The sequence below is a fragment of the Brachycentrus maculatus genome, unplaced genomic scaffold, assembly GCF_059751285.1.
Source record: "Brachycentrus maculatus isolate JH-2025_06_01 unplaced genomic scaffold, ASM5975128v1 h1tg000188l, whole genome shotgun sequence".
Lineage (NCBI taxonomy): Eukaryota > Metazoa > Arthropoda > Insecta > Trichoptera > Brachycentridae > Brachycentrus > Brachycentrus maculatus.
In genome coordinates, this window is record NW_028280939.1 from 868,496 (window position 1) to 884,022 (window position 15,527).

Sequence of the window (15,527 nt, forward strand, 5' to 3'; positions counted from 1 at the left end):
TATATTTATTTGACCCTACCCTGGGAATCGAACCCGGGATCTCCAGTACGGTAACCGAGCATGCTGACCATTACACTACGGAGGCGGATCCAAAAAATTAGATTCGAAAAAAGAAAAGTTTTTTTTTAATGGATGGGTCCGATTAGAAACCATGAGCTTCTATACGGGACCAGGGAATGTGGCGAGAGCTTTCAGAGAATCTACTACTCTATCAGACTTCGCCAGTATACTTATTATATATATATATATATATATATATATATATATATATATATATATATATATATATATATATACATATATATATATATATATATATATATATATATATATATATATATATATATATATATATAACGTGGTAATATTTTCCTTTTGAAAATTAAGTGTAAATAATATGTAAAGTGGGTGTATAATAATAAAATAAACAATGTGTTGCTTTGTAATTAAAGAAACGACAATAAAAGTTTATTCTTAATTAATCTTTATAATAATTTTTATATCTATCTATCTATCTATCTATCTTATTCTGACAGTTAATAATATTATCGTAAGTCTTTTGTTTTCTCCTGAGCGACGCATGCGGCATCTGGTGGTTGAACTGTTTTATGTAGGTACTTTTTGTAAGTACTTAATAAAATGTATAGGTAGGTACCTAGTTATTTTATTACATCTCCCCCCTTGGGGATGAAAATTCATAGTAAAATTTTCACTCGTCCTCCGGATCATCTTCTTGTATAAGTTTAGTGATATAATAAAGTTTTTTTTTTTTTTCGTTCTTTTTTTTTTTTTCTTGACCCTTTTAAAGTAGACACAGTTTTTTTTCAATCCATTTGTTTTTTTCTTTTGAATTCCTTCATTTTTATTCTGATCTCTTAAATTATCTTCTAATTTAACTAAATTTACAACTTTTAATTGTTCATCTGCATTTTCATTCGAGTTTAATACTGAATTCCTGCTTGGACAATCTACTTCTAAATTCTTCTTTCCTGGAGAATATTTTATTTTATCTTTCGTAGAAGTTTTTTCTACTTTATTTTTATTTTCATTTTTCAAGCACTGTTTCTGTGTTATTTGTATGTCTTTATTTTTATTCTGATCTTTTAAATTATCTTGTAATTTAACCAAATTTACAACTTTTAATTGTTCATCTGCATTTTCCTTCGATTCTAATACTGGATTCCTGCTCATACAATCTGCTTCGAAATTTTTCTTTTCTGGGGTATATTTTATTTTATATTTTGTAGAAATTTTTTCCACATTATTTTTATTTTCATTCTTCAAGCACTGTTTCTGTGTAATTTGTAAATCTTCATTTTTATTATTAATCTTATCATCCTCTTTTGTTTTAAACCAGCACGTTGCTTCAGAGTGATATCGAGTTCCCTTATTTAAATTTTCACAAATCTTACATGGACTTTTATCTTTAATTTTATCACTAGTTCTTAGATTTCCACGTCTTCTTTGATTATCTTCTAATCGTTTTCTTTGATCATCTTCTAATTTTTCTCTCTCACTCCGAACATATTGTAGTAATTGTTTTAATACATCTAATGTTTCATCATCCATTTCCAATTAACAAAATTGTCGTTTTATAACGTGGTAATATTTTCCTTTTGAAAATTAAGTGTAAATAATATGTAAAGTGGGTGTATAATAATAAAATAAACAATGTGTTGCTTTGTAATTAAAGAAACGACAATAAAAGTTTATTCTTAATTAATCTTTATAATAATTTTTATATCTATCTATCTATCTATCTATCTTATTCTGACAGTTAATAATATTATCGTAAGTCTTTTGTTTTCTCCTGAGCGACGCATGCGGCATCTGGTGGTTGAACTGTTTTATGTAGGTACTTTTTGTAAGTAATTAATAAAATGTATAGGTAGGTACCTAGTTATTTTATTACATATATATATATATATATATATATATATATATATATATATATATATATATATATATATATATATATATATATATATATATATATATAATAGTTGATATATAATAAACTTACCTCATCTTTCATCCCGGGACACTTGGTGACTACGGAGGCGTGACATCTCTTGTGGACAACGCAGGTGCACACTACATATATAAAATATAACCATTAGATCATCAAATATGGAGGAACAATGTAAACAAATTGCTTATTATAGTTAAGAAAATGTAATCCCTCAATTGAAGCAAGTTTAAATGCTAACCCTTTGCGTGCAAGCCCCATTTTCAACACAGCATGCATGAAACTTGGATTTAAAAAAATGTTTTTATGACGTGACAAAAAACACGGAATATAAATGTAATTAAAATTCTTAAATATGCATAAATAAATGTCTTGTTATAATATATGTAAAATAATAATACTGTAAATAATTGAATACATGATATATTATGTATAGCATTATTAAAAAAGTTTTTATTTTATTTTTAAAATCGACTTGCTAAAATAAATATTTAATAAAGTACTATGTTCTGATGCTAGTTGAAAATTTTAATTTTAATTTCTCTGATATCTGATACAGAGAAATTTATCATTACTTTTACTATTAATTTACTTAATAATAATATTTCTTGCTTTGATTTCTCAAAGGACACAAGTATCCATGACATTTTGTTTTTTCTTTATAATTCGCTAATAAAATAACTAAATATTTTGTGTCTATAAGAAGCATTGAATTTTGAAAGGTTTTTAAGGTTGTTTTATCAGCACTGATGGTTAAAAATTTGTGCTAAAAGTTAATTAATTAAGCAAAAGTGACCAATTATTGCCAATCACCTTCATGATTGAAATCATAAATGTTTAAATAAATATTGAAAAGTACTGAGTCGGTTAGTTTAACTTATGTTCTGTTCTGAGGCTTTCAAAGCAATTTACCTGACTTCACAGTCAATGATGTAACCGGCTCTGATATTTTATATTTGAAAATAGGAATCACATTATGATAAAACAGAAGATCAAACTGTTTGGATCATAATGAATTCACAAACCTGACTTGCTGAATAAATACTTCATCACATGTTTAGACATTTAGTGATGCTTAAACCTTGCTGATAAAACATACTACAGGTACCAGTAAAATCAGAGAAATAGTGATGACTGCAATCTAAAATTTTATTATGTTAGACGTATATATTAATAATATATACGCCTTAAACGTAAGTTTATCATATAAATATGAATTATTGAAGAAATTGAATTAAATATGTTGTATAATTTAAATTTGAAGCACTAACTAGTAAAAATACTTCTCCATTTTATAATTTAAATGTAACTTTGTTTTAAAATCACTATAAATATTTTATTACAACTTTATTATAAAATCAGTCATGATAAAGAAGCGGTTAGCTTGGAAACCGGTAGACATTATACTTAAGTTGTAATAAAATATTTATAGTGATTTTAAAACAAAGTTAAATTTTAATTATAAATGTATTGTGGTTCTTTTTTTTGTAATGTCAAACCAAGAATATTTTGCATTTCAAAAGCATTTAAAATTTTTTTGGTATGGCATAATATTACTTGGTATTATTTAATGTAAATTAGTTCTGACCACTTCAACTGAGCATAACTAGTCTAAAGTTGTATTCTGTTTGAGTGATAAAGATAAATAAAAATTATTAAAATAGAGATACATATAATTGATTTGTGGTGAAATGTAAGAAGAGAAGGGGGTAGTAGAGCTATTAGTTCACAGTTATCACTAAATCTCGAGTTAAACCGGCATATCCACATGGATTTTAAATTTTAGACACAGGGAAAATGAGCAAATAAATAAATATGAGGTTAGTGAAAAATACGGGAGTTACATACCTTGGCACTGATAGCCTTGCTTGCCCAATCCCCTGAAACCAGAAAAAATAAAAGCCCCGGGTCATTTGCTGTCGCTCTACCCCACACATGCCCCGAACTGGAAAGGGAAGGTCGGCCAATGAACTAAGCATCTACGCGGTCTCCAAATTTCAAAAGGAAAATTGAATATACAAAGTCTGTATAGTTTACACGGTAATCTAATTTAACTTTGCTGGTCAGTATATAAACTACTTTTGAATTGCTGATTTTAACCATTGTGAGGACTGAGAATCGATATATCGACTCTGGTATACTTTACTAAAAGCGCAACCGTCAATATACTGACGACGACTCCAGTGTATTTTAGTGGTCAAGCTGGGAGGTTGTGTCGCAGCGTGCGAGTTTCTAAAGCTCTGATTCGTCGATAATATTCACAAATCTATTATTTTAGCCCTTACAACATCAAGTCAATTTAAAATGGACCGTTTTGGCAAAAAAAATCTTCATTAATTTTAGCTTACTTACAAGAAAAAAATCTGCACTAAAATGGTTGAAAAAGACTAGTTTGAAGTTTGAAGAAAGACTGCAACTGACTATTTTTATGTGTGATCTAATTATCAATGCTATTTGTATGAATTCCAATTGAGAATTTTCCCCAAATGTTGCCAGAGTGATTGTGGTAAAAAAAATGTACCTTGCGTTACCAGTCATGCTGCAAATTCTTAATATAATGATAATGATTCAATGTAGAACCAGTTCATTTCATTATTCTGTATACCCAGCGTATAGGCAAACAACTACGCAACATAGCGCCCACAAAAGTAACTGAATTTAATACTGCAAAGATTTTGTACTACAGGCTAATGAATGTTCAGTATATAATCTTGTTATATTGTTGGAAAAATTTCAGATTCAACTTCCAATCTCCAATTATATTCAAATCAAACTGATTGGATTTCACAAAGAAAAAAATATTTTTAATTTGTGTGATTGAAATATTTCATTGGCCGACCTTAATTAGTAATTTTATTCACTAAACATATAAAATTGTTAAAACACAAGTAATTTTTACACCCAATTCAGATATTTATGAAATGATAATCCGAATGATACATGAAAAATGTTAAAAACACAGTTATAAAAAAATGGTTTGAAACAAATGGGTGTACGTAAATCATACAAAATAAGTATGTAATCCAAAAAAATATGCTCTATTGAATTGTGTTAACCAAAAAGCAAAAAGAAAAACTCAATGTTAAAAAATAAAAGCACAAAAAAAACTAACAAAATAAACATATTTTGGTGAAGTAACATGCTATAAGTGCAATGGTGTAGAATTATTATTATGTTTGCATGAATTTTAGTATTATATGGTGTATCGTAGTAAACCCCATGTAATAAATAATACAACATGTATCAACTGATGAATGAAAATCTGCCTTAGATCACAATAGAGAAATCCGGTAATGATTCAAGCACAATTTCTTATTGAATACTGATCTTTGATAAATTTGTCAGTATTCCAATTTATTAGCGGTATTTCATAATAAAATTTTAAAATAACTGACCAAAAATTCTTTGAATAGTTCCCATGCAGGAGAGGATCAGTTTTTTTTCTCAAATTTCCTGCTAAGAGTTATATTGGAAAATTTGGGAAAAAAATTACATAACTTTTTGTACAAAGTGTCTACATAGAGGTTAAATGCAGTTATGCAGACAATATTGGATAACTATGTGCTTGCTTACGTTTACAATTCAGAGGGAATATTGGATGTACTGATAAACTAAGATTATACTGACGTTGGTTATGAAATACTCATGTTTAACTTTCGAGTAATTCATTTTTGAAGTATGTTAATTTTTTTAATTATATTTTTTGTTATTGTTGTGCGAATATGCTTCTAAAATAGATGCAGTTGGTTCCTTAAGCATTTCGATTACTTTGTAAATATAAAAGTAAGTTCACTCGTTTTTCAGAAAACATAGTTCTGTGATAAGGATCATTTGTCATTAATACCAATTGATTTATATTTTTAACTAATATTTGTCAGATTCCTTTTATTTTGGGTTATTACGTGTGTCAAACTCTTACTTGTCGACATTTCAGCTACCATTGCAGGGGCTGTCATCAGGGTGATATGTTAAAGAGTTTTAAAATGTAACATAACATCGCCCCGATGATAGTCCCTGGGGGCTAAAACGTTAGTAAGTTTATTATAATAGCAACAAAAAAATGTAATAAGAATATGAACAGCTGTAAAAATCAAACAAATTTGATATGATAATTTATTTTATCATATTGTAAAAAAAAAGGGAATGATCAAGTTAAAAATACAGAAAGCAAGAAGAGAAAATTTAACAAAATTTTTGAGATTTAAAAAAAGCACAATATGGTGTGTAGGGCACAGAATCAAATTAATGCAATGTTAACTTGATTGTTAATTATATGTAGTCAAGGTGATCAATTATAATTGATAAACTCATATAGGTACATAAGCTAATACAAGTACGGGCATGCAACTCCGGGTACTCTACCCATTGCTGCCATTCTTCTTTTCATACCTACCATTCCTATTCCATTTCCTTTCTCATATAGCTTCAATCTCCTTTACTTTGATCTATTTTCTACCGACTTTCCTTATCTGTACCCCCTCAAATTTACTTCATTGCTAAATCCAAGAATCTGGAGCGCGAGACTAATCACCTCGTCATTATATCAAGTTAGCACTGCAGAAATCGAATTTGGTACCCTCTACACCGTCTGAGTAGGGATCAAATAGGATTAGTGAAAAACTATTATATTTATTTTGACCACCCTGAGAATCGAATCCAGGACCTCCTGCATGGTAGCCAAACACGCTAATGGAGGTGGATAAAAAAGACATGGGAAAGGTCATGAGAGAATATTAAGGGAAGTTAAATAGATTGTTTACAAAAACAAAGAAAAATGTAATGTCTGAATTGTTTACAAAAAGAAATAAAAAATATAAAGTCTGATTGTTTACAAGAAAGGAGTATTAAGGAAAGTTTAATAAATTGTTTATAAAAATAAAGAAAACGTAGCGTCTGAATTGTTTACAAAAATAAATAAAAAATGTAATGTCTGATTTTACAAAAAAGTTTACAAAAAAGGAGTATTGAGGGAAGTAGTTTATAAAAAAGAGATATATTTAGGGAGTTTAACCTTCCCCTCCCGGTGATATGTATTTACTACAACTTGGCTTTAAAAATGAGAATATCAATATAAAATATAATATATACGGGCTCAGAGTTTTTGTATTCCTCTGTAATACTTTTGTGTGTTATATAAAAGTAATATATAATATAAAGTTATTCATTTGCAGCGACAGAAATAAATAAATTGTAAAAAAATCGGGAACAGAATCATCAATACACGAACGTTTCTCAGAGTATTCGTGCGTGCCGAACTATAGGTACATACGCATGCGGCTTCATACTGTTTCCGACGATCTGATTTTAGCTGCGCACAAGTCATCATTCAGGGTGATCATGGCGCTGCGCTAGCTATGGCGGCTACTTGCAATGTATTTTTTATCTATTTTTTAGGTACTTATCAGAGCTAACGTTACAAAATTGATACATTTCAACTTCAATTACGGTAAATAAAAGCAGCATTTAGAAATATATACCTTTTTCCCGTTTTTAAATCACATTTTCATATGGTGAACAAAATACATATCACCGGTGCACGTGAAAGTTTTTAGCACCGTAAGGGAAGGGTAAATAGATTGTTTTTAAAAAAGAGAATATTTAGGGAAGTTTGAGAGATTGTTGAAGAGATTATGAGATGGGTTCCCTTATGCGAAGGTTTTCTCACCAGATGAACTCCCTGCAGTGCGAGCAGAAGGTGGGCTGGCGCAGGAAGGTGGCCATGAACTTGTGCCCGTTGACCTGGTGCACGCGGCGGCGCATGGCCCCCCGCCGCCTGTTGAAGCCCGCGCGCTCCTTGAACTCGCGACCGGCGCCCGCCCCGCCCCCCGCGCCGGCGCCACCCCCCGCGCCCGCACCGCCCGAGCCCCCGGACCCCACGGTGGTGGAGCTCACGCTGCACGCCTGCGATGTCTCCGCTGAAATTGCACAAATTTCAAATTATGACTTTAATTAACCTAACCATAACCTCAACCAAATTATTATTAGCCTCTGATTAACCTGTTAACCGGGCGGGACGCATAAATACGTCAAACGTAAACAATATTGGGTACGGGTAGGACATATGAATACGTCCTTAAAATATATGTTGCGCCCTGGAACTTTGTAATTTTAAAGGAAATTGAGAATCTTAACAATATCCCATCGAGGAAAAATGCTACAGTTATATACGGCCACGTAATAGGAAACTATACTATCATAGGACCCAACCCAATGGAGGTTGGGTTTAAAAGAGCCAAATATGTCGCACAGAATAAAAAGAAGAAAGACTTTGGGTACCTATATCTACTTAAAAAATTATTGAGATATGTTTAACAATTCTGTTAACCTGTTAACCGGGTGGGACGCATAAATACGTCAAACGTAAACAATATTGGGTACGGGTAGGACATATGAATACGTCCTTAAAATATATGTTGCGCCCTGGAACGGGCGGGACGTATATTTTTCGAACAACAAAGGTATTAGTTATCCATACATGTCTCGACATGAATTTAAGACACGGAGTTAATCAGTATCATTTCGCTATTGAGAGTAGTAGACGTGTTCTGCGTGAGCAGTACTGACACGTCCTAGTGAAAGAGTTCGCGCCCGTTACAAGTTGCGTAATTGGACAGCGGACCGCCCGGTTAACAGGTTAAAGAGCACATACACAAATACAATATTATTTTATTGTTTTTCTTCTTTATGTATCGTGTTGGGTCCCCCTGCCGTTGACTACCACTTGTGAGAAAGTGTCCCTATTTTGGCCAATTTGAAACAGCTCCACGATAATCCGTACTCCTGTCCACTTGTGTATATTATGGAGCCAAGATATGCGACTTCTTCCGACACCGTTTATTGTTTCAATAAAGTACAAATGATATCGTTTTTACAAATCTAATGTTACATTTGTGTTAAACTTTGAGAACTTCTTTTGTTTAGAAATATCTTTTCCCGTTTCATAAAACTTCATCATTGCCTTATATAAGAAAGAGTTTTGGGATTTCGCTTTTTCTAAATGGTCAAAGTCAAATCTTTTTTTTTCTTTCGATATTTGTATTAATTTGATGACAATTTTCTCCACTTTTTTCTGCATTTACCAATTTGTTAGTTTTTTTTTTATTCTTTGTTTTAAGTACACAAATATTTTTTTTCAAATTTGCTTCTCTACCATAAACTACCCACTAATCTGCCACTGTTCAGCTACGCTCAGGGCTGGTCGTGTGCTGACACTCAATGAAAAAAAATAAATAAATAAAAAAAAATATATATATATATATATATATATATATATATATATATATATATATATATATATATATATATATATATATATATATATATATATATATATTGGATATTTTCTGTTTTTTAAAATATACATGGAAAAAATATTTTCATTTATTTTTTTAAACTCCTCACGTTTCAATAAATCTTTTCTTTCCAAACCATATAATTATTTCAAAGAAAAACTATTTTTTTCAATGAAAAAACAATGTTTTAAGAAAAAAATCATTTAAGTAAAATGTTACCTGGATTTAGAGAAAATAATGTTGCCGCTTAACGAATACTTGGCCTTAATATCTCTAGGACATGATATCTGGTTAACGTAAGATGCAAATCATAGATAAGGCTAGAAGTTGATAAGAACTTAACGACCATCATACTGTTCCCTAGGAGCAGCCAGAAAGGATAGAATGCTAAACCGCTCAGTCTCAACGTACATTATTCGCCTCTTGCCATCGATTTAGCATCATAGCTTTGGGATACACATCAGTGATTACTTCAAAGTGGGAGATGACTTCGGTATATAATTATCTTTATGAGGATTTATGGATAGTATAAAGTTAAAGAAGATGGATGATTTTTATGATTGATAAAAAGTTTATCTTACCTTGAGAGTTCCATTTCAGATCTATACGAACATGTAGTCTACCCTGTGGCTCTAAATCAACCTGAAATAAAAATATTCATTTATTATTAAATACCCACCAATGCCACATGATTTAATACGCTTACGTTGTCTGATTTACACACTTCATTTTGCAATGCCATGTAATTGATTTTCGGCGTACGGGTGAAGATATTTTCACGTTTCAGATAGTTCATCGTTATAGTCGCCGGGATGAACATTGTATTACTTCTATTGGCTTTGTATAGATCATGACTTTACAAAACAATATTTGCTATTCACTCTAGAAGGAGCAGACACGATACTGACACGAAATCATAGTTATCTCGGCACGAGAATAAAACTAATTCTTAATTACACACGAGTGAGAAAAGGCTATAGATAGACACAACGTGGCGCTTGATCAAGTCAAATACTTGAATATTGCACTATAAAAGAATATTCATATGCATGTGTAAATAGACTGCAAATTTTTAATACGTTAATAAAATTAATTACATACTGATAAGGAAATGTTATTATTATGGCAGGTATTGTTCAGAGTTAATAAATAACTTCAAATATGTTGATTACTATCTGATACTGATCGGTAAATTGAAAGTAAATTCATAATAGCAGTAGATATTTTTAAATTAAAGGAAAATTAAATAATAATTCAAAATGATATAATTTGAGCAGTCATTGTTAATTGGATGCTGTTCCAGTGAGAGAGAGATAAGAAGTATGGAAGAGATAAGAGTCTAAATTCATCACAGTTAAATTGTTTTATCTCATTGCCAGTTCAGTAACAGATTTATATGTCATGGTACCTTCTGTCATAAACATTATTACACTTCAAAATTAATTATGATGAAGACAATTTCTATTTTTTAATATATTATTTTCACTTCAATAACACAAGTGCAATATAATCAACTAACAGTATAACAAAGTGTAGTTTTATTAATAAATTGAAATGGAGGTAAGTAGATTCAAATTATAGAAATAGAACCAATACTATAAGTATCTTATTAAGACATTTTCTTATTGACCAAAATGATATATTGAAAAATATCACTTATTGACCAAGTACGCACATCATTGCCAATCATTTCACATTAAAGTAATATGAATTGGTTTAAGAAGTAATAGTACATTCGATGAAATGAATAACAACACCAAACTATATACAGGTAGGTAAATATATCCTGTGCTTGATAGGCTAAAGTAAGTAAGTACAAACAATATATAAGTATAAGTATATAAAAATTACAAAATTACTGAGTGAATATGTATGTATATAAAATAATATACATGCATAAGAATAAAAATTCTATGAACTAATAAAATTTGAAATTCATAAAAATATAAATAACAATAAACCCATAATTAACAATATGACAATGACTAAAGCCTCCCCCCTATTGTCTATGTTCCCACTGATAAGAAATAAAAAATAAAATAAAATTTTTAATAAATAAATAAAAATTTGAAACAGATACTACCCCCTCTTCAACCTCCAACGTATCAAGGACCCAACTCTAAAATTCAGAATCAGCTTCACATACGGTGTTTGAAAATGATACGGAATGCATTGAAACACGTGTCACAGTAGATTTTAAGAAATAGTGGTTTTTACTAAGTAAAACATTAATAAAGTAATTGAGTGTTTGAAGCAAGCAGAATTAATTATCCATCAAATAAAACAAGTTGTTGATGTCAAAATAAAATTGATATATATAAAACTGCATATTCAATATAATACATGCGCTTTAAATTTATCACTAAATAACTTAAAAACTCAAAATCTCGGAAGCTTGTTTAGTAGAGAATTAAATTTATGCAACCAATATCGTCATTTATGTAATAACAAACAAACAAAAAAAAGTGATAAATTAAATAGTAAAATTAAGTTAAAATAAAGGATTAAGTTTTTCGAAGAATCGCCGGCCAAGGTCAATTTGTCACTGACTCAAAAAGCGGGCGATTAGCCGGTTTTGTCTTTGAAGTGATTTTTTTACATTAAAACTGAATGACAATAATTTTCACAACTCTGAACTGTACACACTCTTCCAAAGCTACCTGGGGATGAGCCATAATGATCTAGCTTAAAAAATATGCTTTTATGTTTTACCATTTTTATTTTGTGTGTAATTTGGTCCAAATGTAATAAAAAAATGTGACACAATTAAATAGTGTGTTGAATGAACAAATTGTATCATCTTTATTAGTGGTGCAATGGGTTAACAAACATGTAATATGAACAAAAAAGAAAAGTATGTAACTAAAATACGACCCGCAGAAAGAATGCATAGAATATTTACCCAGAAATCTGCGGCTTCTTTATCCCTATTAACAAGATCTTCAAAGGGTATGTTGCAGTTAGCAACAAAGTCATCAGGAGGGATGGCAGCGTCATGGAATACCGTTAGACCCAAGCTGAAAAAAAAACATTTTTCATGAGAAGCCACTTCAAACAATTTACACAAATTAAATCGTAAAGAAAGAAAACAGGATAGCCATTCATTAGACTCTCAATTATCAAAATGAAAATCCATTTTATTTTTTGATAATGGTTTTGCCAGACTTATTTTTAATACTGCTCTAAATAAATGGAGGTAAACTGCATTTCAATCTGTTTTTTTTTACATCACAGTATGCATGGACATGTTACCTTATAGTATGGACACCATATAACATACCTTTTCAGTTGTTTTTTTTATTTTTGTTTTTTAACTTTTTAAAACTATTTTCATTCAAAATTTAGTTTTAGACAGGTATATCTTAAATAAAATTAAATATATTATATATTTATGATATAAAACTTGTCAACTTTGGGTGATTTTAATTTGTCATCAAGATTTCAATATCTATTTTAGGAATCTTCTTCAGGGTGAATTAAAAGTCAACTGTGAAGATTGAAGATGCAGAGTAAACGGAAAGAGTTGGAAAAAACGGGAGTTATTATAACATGGAATAACCCAAAAGTCCTTCATTGATAAAAAGTACAGTCATCGCTAAAAATGTAGCTGTGGAATTCTATGCACATAATTAATCGTGAATTCAATTAATTTAGTTTTATGAGTGCATTTATTTACGAAACAGCTGATCCAGGCATGAGCTAGTGAATTGTGATTTTAGCAGTGAAAACTTTTACAAATCACTGCAATTTTGAAAAACATCTTAATTTGGTGAGTTATTATGTTTGCTTCACACATTATTCAAAAATATTTATCTGAACATATTTTTTGGATTCAATGATTATTAAATTAGCGAAATAAAATTAAATAATTAAATAATAAGGCTAGGAAATATAAAATAAATTATTGGAAAATTGTTTCTGAAAAGAAAATAATTGAAAAATAATGGATATTAAGTCCAAGTTGCATGAACAAATGGAACTATATTTCAATTGACATGTTGACAGTATAATGTCAAATAATTAAATCATACTTTAATTTATGACATTAAATTTTATTAATGGAAAAAAAATCACAAGAACCTAGCTCTCAATTTGTTGGTTCACATTTATTGTTATCACAGTATGATATAATAAAATATTAAACAACATTGATTATATTTATTGTATACTAACAAATGCCAAAGTAACATTATATTATTTTACTGTTCATTGGTGGAAGTAAATTGTATCAGTTTTACAGGTTTTGCTATAAAAACATAAATAAAGGATTGCTAATGGGAAGAAATCGGACATACCTGGTTACATTGTGGACGTCGTGAACAAAATATTCATTCCAAACAGGGTCAAATGTTTTAGGCTTAGTTGATGATCTGTCCAGATGATGATCATCAGCATCAATAGAAACATACGGATCTATTGGTTGGTCATCTAAAACAAAAAATAGGTATAAATAACTTCAAAGGCTGGCCTGACTCGCCAAGATTGATTGATGTATATTTACAAAATACAATGCTAAATATGTCTAGACAAAATATGTCCATGGATGTTCTTCCAATAATATTGGACACATCAATCTAGGCGTAACTCACGCCCGCGGAACCAGTTGGCAGATATTATATTTATTATAAATTAATCGGAATAATGGTTTTATCTATAGTATTGACTACCTGGTTTGCCAAATGTCATGTTGTGCCGTTTTTGAAAATCCGTCGGCCGTAGGCCAGTGGCTTCGCACACTTTAACACGAACCGTGCCGCTGAACATTATTTTATCAACCTTACACTACTTTTGCACTAAAATTAACACCCCACACGGTCACTTAGTGCCGGTCCTCGGGCCCAAAATCATTGGGAAAATATAAAAAACCGAATATAAATTAAATCGACTCCATGACAGCCATGAAGATCGGCCACGGGCTTTAATAGATTCCACTGATTCGCGACAGAATCCATACGACCTACAAAATCTATTTATATTTCCACTCAACCAATGAGCTAGCTGGAAAATGGAAAATGGGATCTACCACGGAGGAAAATTTGTATGGGAAAATTGGGATACACTTTGAAAATCCTAATATTTTTAGGGAATATTTAGGAACTAGGTATGCCATCTGACAGAATTTGACAGAAAAAAACGATCGCTGAATATATCGGAATATATTTAATTTTCTCAATAACAAGAAATTCAAATAATGTATGTTATTTATATACGTAAAATGGGAATTATGTTTTAGAACATGAAAACAAAATTTAATAAAAAAAACTAATGTATATTTTAATAAATTTACTCTTGATTGTGGTCACAGACTAACTAATTGTAATTGTGATTATAAACTTAAATGTTTACAGCGTTACACGTTAGTTTTCCGAAATAAGGTATATCTTATCCACATCTTATCATAAAATAACATTCAGATAATACTCTAATCCGAATGATCCTAATTGAATACAAAATATACCGAATTCGGGATCCCAAGACAATTGATTTGAGTCATTCGACAACGAATTTTCCTAATTAAAATTTGGTATAGAAGTATATTTGATTTTTTATTTTAAATAAATAAAAAAGTTTTACATGTAGAGTTACGTTATATTCGATATTTTTCTGATGTCAAAATGTTGCATTTACCGCTTTTGTAATACCGTTTATTATGGCCTTATTTAGGCTACAACTTCATAAGTTTTATAGCTTATTCCCACTCGAGAGTGGGTTTACTCTGTATGTTTAAAGTTATTATAATTTCATGAATGAAAATTCTAGGCAAAAACAAATCTAAAAAAGTGACGTATGTGGGGTACTAAGTACTCATAGGGGTGACAAAAATAATACTAGTCTTTAAGTCTAAACTAGTAAAAACATTCATTTATGAATTTTATAAAATAATATTATTTTGAATACAAAAGAAGTAAACTCACTCAAGGGGAGGAATATGTAATAAAACATACAAAATTCAAGCGTAGATAGAAGGATCATCGGCAGTATTATAAAAGCCATTAAGCATTTGAACAAGATGTAAAAATGAAAATATAGGTAGTATAAAGTATTTAAAAAATAAGAACAAGAATGTTAAACAACTAAATGTTCACGAATATATAATTCATGCACTTAATTATACGATTTATTAATTATTTATTACTTTACACACACCAAAATATTGTCGCAAAAGTTATAAATTTCATTTCATAATTTTTGGGAGAAAACTAACTATACAAAATATAAAGGGAATTTATGAAGAGCACCTAAAATGGTTTTTTATAATAAGTAAG

The 15,527-nt window shown here is 30.0% G+C and overlaps 1 protein-coding gene and 1 long non-coding RNA gene across 2 annotated transcripts in view; one reads left to right on the forward strand and one right to left on the reverse strand.

The window, feature by feature from the left end:
- Window positions 1-15,456, reverse strand: part of Pkc98E (Protein kinase C) — a 29,119-nt gene extending 13,663 nt beyond the window's left edge. The window contains exons 1-7 of the mRNA XM_088262738.1: window positions 13,929-15,456; window positions 13,557-13,689; window positions 12,164-12,278; window positions 9,843-9,903; window positions 7,635-7,884; window positions 3,818-3,849; window positions 2,024-2,094 (exon numbers count right to left, since the gene is read on the reverse strand). Of these exons, the coding sequence (XP_088118864.1) occupies window positions 2,024-2,094; window positions 3,818-3,849; window positions 7,635-7,884; window positions 9,843-9,903; window positions 12,164-12,278; window positions 13,557-13,689; window positions 13,929-14,025 (759 nt within the window). The 5' untranslated portion in view covers window positions 14,026-15,456. The remainder of the gene's footprint in view (window positions 1-2,023; window positions 2,095-3,817; window positions 3,850-7,634; window positions 7,885-9,842; window positions 9,904-12,163; window positions 12,279-13,556; window positions 13,690-13,928) is intronic.
- On the forward strand, window positions 10,659-13,895 carry LOC148307837 (uncharacterized). Its single transcript, XR_015837777.1, has 4 exons — window positions 10,659-10,821; window positions 12,210-12,457; window positions 12,719-13,030; window positions 13,494-13,895. It is a non-coding gene; the product is annotated as an uncharacterized LOC148307837 (long non-coding RNA).
- Window positions 15,457-15,527: the final 71 nt, after the last annotated feature.